At 37.4% G+C, this 7,768-nt stretch overlaps 1 protein-coding gene across 1 annotated transcript in view; it reads left to right on the forward strand.

Moving 5' to 3' along the window:
- Kcnh7 (potassium voltage-gated channel subfamily H member 7) overlaps positions 1-7,768 on the forward strand; it is a 489,239-nt gene that overhangs the window by 427,549 nt on the left and 53,922 nt on the right. Inside the window, exon 9 of the mRNA XM_055600818.1 lies at positions 5,038-5,237. Within this exon, the coding sequence (XP_055456793.1) occupies positions 5,038-5,237 (200 nt within the window). The remainder of the gene's footprint in view (positions 1-5,037; positions 5,238-7,768) is intronic.

Raw genomic sequence — 7,768 nt, forward strand, 5'->3', positions numbered from 1 at the left:
TACAGACACAGCACAAAAAAAAGACATCTTAATGTTGAAAAAGTCCATTTAAAGTAGCATTGGTCATTGGTGAAATGCAAATTAAGCATTAATGAGACACACCACACATGCTATCCTGGTAAATTTAAAGTGGCAATACCAAACGTCGGCAGGAAACAGAACAAATGGTATTGCCATAGTATGCTGGTGGGATCATAAAATAAGACCAGTCTAGCAAACAATGTGTTTCACGTAAAGTTAAACAAGCCACGCCATGCAGGAATTCCCCACCTGGATGCTTAGAGAGGAAATGAAAGTACATGCCCACACAAATATTTGTACACAGACGTTCATAACAGTTTTCCTCATAACAGCCAATGTGTAGAAAACTGTTTTTTCCATAAGCAGATGATATAAAAAAAAACTCTGGTACATCGTTACGATTTAAAAAGTTAAAAAGAAATTCTGATAGACACAATGATTCTCGGCCAAATGCAGAACAAGAGCAAACTCAGACGGTATGTGTGCTGTGGTCCCTAGCCAGTGATACTCCTCGCTGCGGTTTCATGACTGAAATGAGCAGAGGCACCTGAGTGATGCCAGGAAGTGTTCTGGGATGGCAGAAACAGGCTGGTCTCTAACTGTGCTTGCAGGAATGTATACGTTTGTCACAACTAAATAAACTGTACTTTTAAAGGGGATACATCTAGTTATTGGCTGTGCTAATTATGCACCAATGAAGTGTCATTCTTAAGTTACATATCTTTAAAACACGTGGAGTAAACTTTAAAAAGCCAAGTGTAGAATACTTAATATTTTATTAGCAATTAATATGTGTGGGTATGGGCTGAAGGAGGATATGCTTATAAAATAAAATTTGTTTATAAAAATTGTTTAACCTAAAGTAAACAATTTTCATTAAGTCAAAACTTTCCACTGAAGAATGTTAAGAGGACTAAATGAGATGTTAACTTGGAGAGAGAAAATTCCATATACAAAGAGTCTTATTTATTATTTCATTTATTTGTTGATTTTGCCATTATACAATTGACCAATATTATAATCCAGTGAATGGGAAACAACTAAATAAGATATGCAAAATATAATCATTTGTTTTCTTTAGCTGGCAACATTTCGCTGTGGAACAATGATGGAGGGGATAAAATCTCATCTCTCCCTTAGGATTTAAAATTCATCAGCATAGAATTTACCGAACATGTCTTCCAATTTGTCATTCAGGTTCCCAATTACATACTTAGAATCTAGGTTTTCCATCTGACAGCTGGCAGTTCCTGGTTTCCTGTTAGCATTTTGATCCATTTTCATGAAGAAATTGAGATAAAACTACTGTATCTATTAAGGCCCCAATAAGAACTGATTCCTGACTTCAACCTTTCGTATTATGAGCTTCAGGGAAAAATAGGTGATATGGGCCTTTTTCTCTCGGTAGCTGCTTCCTAAGTATGTGACAGTTACTTTGGAAATATAAATAATAATAAGTATAAGTAAAATATGCTTCTAACATGAGTCATAAGAATCAATTTCTGGTGAATGTCACTATATCTCTTCTTAACGTATTAATTTACTTAAATTGGAGACAATTTCTATTTGCTGCTTCACCCTGTGGAAGAAGCAACCTAAAGAAACTGATTGACGTTTCAAATAATTAATGTTTCACCCACAGGCCAACCCAGCCCCACTCCAAATCTGTAAGTCAAGATTTTCACCGAAGAACAAAAACAATAACTAGGACAAGGAAGTAATCCACAGAGTTTTGCAGGAGAACCAAGGCATAACTTCGTCCTTGGTTAGTACAGTCCAAAGTCAAGAGATGATTAATCCTCTAACTTAGACAGTAAGAGAGTGAACCCTCCCTGGCTCCAATTTCCAGTCTACTCAGACCCTCAGTGGACTGCATGAATGATGGCTACCTGCAAAGGAGAATTCAACCTGCACTACTTAGTTTAAATGTTAGTTTTAACCAGACACACCCTTACTGATTCACATGGAGTGAGGTGTAATAAAATTATCTGAATCCTCTGCCCCAGTCAAGATGTTATGAAGTTAGTCCTCAGATTTCCTCACTTTTTTACGTAATAAATGATCATGTCTTTACCAGAAACATACCTTCTTTGGACATCCCTGGCACACAAAGACCATCACAATTAAGCACAAAAAGATACTCAAAGGAAATGCGGTAGGAGGGAAAACAAGTGGTCAAGAAATTCGTTAATGTAGCAGAGCCTGAATTGGGTGACATCTGCTTTTTTTTCCCTTTTTTTAATTAATTAATTCAATTTATATCTCGGTCATAGGCCCCTCCCTCCTCTCACAATCACACCCACCCTTGCACATTCTCCCTCCTCCTATTTCCTCAGAATAAGGGAGCCCCCTATCCAGACACACCAGCTCATCCATAGTTTTCAGAGACCATCCAGAAGATTCATGTCAAGGAAAAAATATGTGTCAGGTGGACATAACTGAATCCCATGCTTCAAAATGTGATGTTGCTTTTGATGCTTCTTTACCTGCTTGGTATACTGTGGCCCCAGAGACTGAAACCTTTATTGCCACATCGAAGTTCCTGACAGATTCCCAAAGATCCTTAAGCAGAGCATACATCATGTGATTTTTCTACATGAAACATAAGTGTTTCCATGTTAGAATTATTAGAAATGCAAACGCAAAAAGGAAGACAACAAGAACATAAAATTTTTATTTTAAATGAAAATTTAGCTCCAGGGCTGGAGAAATGGCTCAGTGGCTAAGAGCGCTTGTTATTCTCACAGAAAATCCGGCTTCAGTTCTCAGTATCTGAACAGTGGCTCACAACCACCTGAAATTTCAGTTCCAGGAGATCTGACCCCCTTTTTGGACCTCTGTGGACATAAGGCATATACATGGTGCACATACCTACATGCAGGCAAAAAAACCCAAAAAACTCATACACATTTTTTAAAGTTATACCCAGAAGTATATATGAGAATATTCTAAAAGCTGAATGTAAATTTGTATCATCGCTCTTTCTCTCCATAGATAAGCAAAAATGTGTTATAGCTTTCCTGGAAAAAGTTAAGCAATATTCATTTTGTAAGTCAGATATGTGTGTGTATTCAAATTATATATACATATATATCAAATTGTATATATCATCATATGATAGATAATATATACACATCATATTTAATTTGATATATGTGTATATAGATATAGTATATCTCATATATCATATATATGATCAAATTTAAATAAACTAAAAAATTAAGTACAAATTAACACTCTAAGAAAACTCTACGTTCTGTAAGAAAATTAGTCGATTACTTAGGAATTCTGAAGTATTGAAAATTTGCAACACCATTTTATTTATAACAAGATTTCATTCCAGACTGTGATAGAAATAAGCCCTTGTTTCCTTGTTTTAAAAACAATATTTTAAGTCTAATTCAACATTTAGTTTTTAAATTTTCATTATAATATCTTATTAATTCAGAATGTCATACATGCATGCAACGTAGTTTAATCATGGCCACCCCTCACTCCTCCCAGCTCCCCTTCTTCTCTGTCTCCTCCCAACTTCATGTCACTACCCACCTTTTCCCATAACCCACTGAGTCCACTTTGTGCTACCCACGGTTATGGGGTCATTCTCTGGAACATGGTTGCTCTACCAGGAACCACAACCTTAAAAAAAAACTAATTTTTCTGCCCCCACCCCCCCACCACCACCAGAAGCCATCGACTCTTAAGAGCTGCTCTTTCTTCCTCTGTTGTGGAATGTTGCCTGGCTTGGTCTTGTGCAGGCCAAACACACCCGCCATGAGTTCATGAGTACAACAATGACCCTGTCATCTAAAAGACACTGTTTTGCTCTTGTCCTCCCTGACTCTGGCCCTTGAAATCTACTTCATCTCCTTTTCCCTGATGTTCGCTGGGCCTGGAAGGGAGAGGAGAAGGTACTACAGGTGTTCCATGTGTGGCTGAGTACTCCTGGTACACTGACTCCCTGCCTTTTGACCCATGGTGAGTTTCAGTGTTACCTGTCTGCAGCACTAAAGACTATCTCTCCTAAGGTCCAAGGGTTTCGCTAATATCTGGGTGAGAGATACAGATTTAGAGAGCAGGTTGATACTATGTCCATTTAGTAAAGTAATGGCGGTAGGTTCACCCTGGAGCATATCACCTTCTTCACAGTGTGTTCTTAGCCAGATTTACAGTGCTAGGCATGAATTTCCTCCTGTGGAGCTAACCTTATGTTGGTTACTGCTCTCTTACTGTGGCACCCATGGGCATATTTTACCGTGCTCATCATTATTTTAGCTCTTAAGAGGTCACAGCTGAGTAAGACTGTCGATCACTTTTGTCCCTAGCACTTTGCATATTATCTTCAAATACCATGAAAGCCAGCCAGCAGGGAAAAAGCTTCCTGGTCTATATGAGTTAGGTTTCACCATGTTCTGTCATATGCAATACTCTGTCATATGCAAACCTACTGTTTAATAAGATACATACGCTTAATTGGAATTACCCTATGTATGGGATAATGCTCCTCCCAGAAGCCATAGGTCACCAAATTAAAAGTCCAGGGCCATGTACGTAATACTTCCCCTAGAGTTGTTGGTCAGGGGTGTCCTGGAGACCTCTAAAACAATGCAGGGAATTGTCAATGCTCTTAGTTGCCCACCAGAACTTGATGAGAAGTCTATATTACTAAAAAGGTGGTTTTAAGACTCCTAAAAGATATTTTTGCCTCATGAATCTTTTTCAGAAAAATATGGTAATGTTGACTATGGTTCAGCTTATTACAAATAAGACGGCTTCTCACAGATGTATTGAACATCGTACTTAATGTTCTCAGTTGCATGTGTATCTTGTAAGGCAATATCAATTTTATTTTAAATCATGACAATTTATGTAAAGAAGGATGAGTTTACCCAAGGGCCAGGGGTAAACTGACATGCTTGGGTTAAATAATTAAAATCAGCAATTTTGCTATTCTGCGAAAATATACTATGCCCAAGTGCAGTGTTTCCCCGTAACTTTGTTTTCTATCCAATCCAGCCTTAATGTATGCAAGCATTTTTGGGAATGTTTCTGCAATTATTCAAAGACTATACTCGGGAACTGCCAGGTACCACATGCAGATGCTGAGAGTGAAGGAGTTCATCCGCTTCCACCAAATCCCCAACCCTCTGAGGCAACGGCTTGAAGAATATTTCCAGCACGCGTGGACGTACACCAACGGCATTGACATGAACATGGTATGTATTTCTGTTTCCCAGAACAGAAGCTGTGCGGGCATTACAGCTAGAGCAAAGTAAAAGGCCAGTCTCACCAGCTTCGAGCCCTGTGCTTTTGTTTTCTTCTCTTGGATGTTTATTTTCTCCCCTGGAGATAGTGTCTCATTCTCAATTCATGGCATTGCATGATGCTGTATCTAGTTATACTGTGTGGCGAAGGCATTATAACGTGATGCAAACTGATATAGCTACGTGTCAGAGAGTTCCCTCCTCCAATGAAAGGAAACATTGTCTTAGCTAAAACTCGGGCCTCTGTGGTATGGCCTGGTTATAAACAAACAACAACAACAATAACAACAAAATTAATATTTGGAAAACAAACTGTGACAATTCTTATGGCCCTAAGCAAAGATACAAGATTATCTTTGGATAATGTTTTGAAGCAGGACATCTTGAACACTTGTAGGAAAGAATAGAGACCTTAAGTATGTTAGCAAGCATTTTCTGATAGGAAGTTTCATACTTCCCTTAACAACTGATTATATTCCATTTCAATATACTTAGTTTAATGACTCCTTCTGCTCAACAGGGTGAGGGGATAGACATTCCTTAACACCTTTTAAAATAGTTGATATTAAAAAGAGAGAGAGAAAAAAGACACTTTTTACAAGCTCCTCCTGAATCACTGTGCAAAAGTCAGCATACTTAAGATGACCGGGTTCTGGAGAGCTCTTGTTAGAATTAAGACCTATGGCTTCTGGGAGGAGCATTATCCCATACATAGGGTAATTCCAATAATTAACATTATTATCCATGTTGTAAGGCTTTGGAGACTCACTCAATGCTACAGATAAATTATGCAGCAGAGCCAAACCCTACTACATATTACAGAGCTGTAGAAAAAGACAAAAGTACAGTGCATCTTCATGGCACCTCCTGCTCGTTCTAAAATACATCTCCTGAAAATACATCATTCATATTAAATAATTCTGTCAGTTCCATGGTGCCATTATTGTGTAAGTGTATATGTACAATTAAGATTGCTATTTTCCATTTGATCAGAGTCGTTCTAGCAAAAAGACAATGGATCAAAATTGGAAGTCATGGTGGATGCCATAGAGCAATTACTGCCAACTCAAAGACATGTTTATATATAGATAAATTTATCATAGCTGCATGTGATTTATTTGACTAATAAATAAAATCATATTATCATAAAAATATATATTTGAAGAAATAAATGAGCACATTTGAGCAAAAAAAAAAAAAAAAACAGAAAATGTAACTCAAGTCCATGAGCTGTTACTTTCAGTTGTCCCAAAGTTCATGGTGAAAAATCCACATAATAAATTGATCTCTTCTGAGATGACTGTAATCTTGCAAGAAAGATCACCTATATATCGGTAGCTTTCATAAGCTGTGATTGTGATTGTTTAACAAAGATACCAGCATTCAAAACCACTGGGGAATCTCTAGTGCTGGGCTGGCTTAAGCAGTGTCAAGAACTTTTAATTAAACTATGTGTCACTCAATTTTAATGTTTCCTACTGCCAGAGTATTTCAATAACAGTAGTAAAACAGTCATTTATTATTTTTACCTCCCTTCTCCATAAAAATCTAGATTTATGACCATTTTTGTGATAAAAATATTTTGTGACAGCTATTTATCTATCATTGTTTGACTCTATTACCTATAAATATGGTTTATATACCCCTTGCCTATTTACAATGTACTTATGAAAGATTTATCTCTTTCCTGTCTGCTTCACACCTTTAACACACGGAATCACAACACCCACCGGTAAGAACAGGAGGTATTTATATCCAATTTAATTCTCGTGTAAATTGTGGAGAATACCCTTGTGATCTGTCAGGTTTAGAGCTTGTTAAGTGATTTCCAGTGTTAGCCCTGATCTTTTTTTGCATGACATAGCAGAGGATAATACCAAGCGAGAGGCGAGGCGGGGGAAGGAAACATCAAAGAGGCCAAGTACAGAACAGAAATTCTCCGTTGTTAGTAACAACTTGACCTCCAGTTATGTTCCTGTCCAGTTCCCTACTCCCACAAAAATTTACTTCTCTGCCCCCATTCCAACTATGGTAGAGGTTCTGGGTATACGGTTTGCATTAGATAACTGTCATAAAGAAAATGTCATTCTCTTTCATCATCCTCTTCTCATGATGTAGGTGCTTTTCTCTCCTCTCATCTGCATGCCAGTATTACATGATCCTGGAGCGTGCGAGCTCTGAGCCATGTGCCGCTGAGACTTGCATGTGGTTTTGAAAACTTGACTTTGCACGAACTTCTTGTTTGTACATGCTGTCTACATTTTCATTTTGTGACTGCAGAGTGAGTAAAAGAAAAAGAAACTCAGTACCAGATAACTCTGAAACAGCAAATAGAAAATGTTTTGCTTATTAAGCATAAGCATGACATGTAAAACAATGTTGATTAGAGAAAAGCAACTGTAGTATTAGACTGTTAAGAGGTAAAAAAAAAAAAAGAAAGAAAGAAAGAAAGAAAGAAAGAAAGAAAGAAAGAAAGAAAGAAA

The sequence above is a fragment of the Psammomys obesus genome, unplaced genomic scaffold (genome assembly GCF_907164565.1).
Source record: "Psammomys obesus unplaced genomic scaffold, mPsaObe1.curated_primary_1811, whole genome shotgun sequence".
NCBI lineage: Eukaryota > Metazoa > Chordata > Mammalia > Rodentia > Muridae > Psammomys > Psammomys obesus.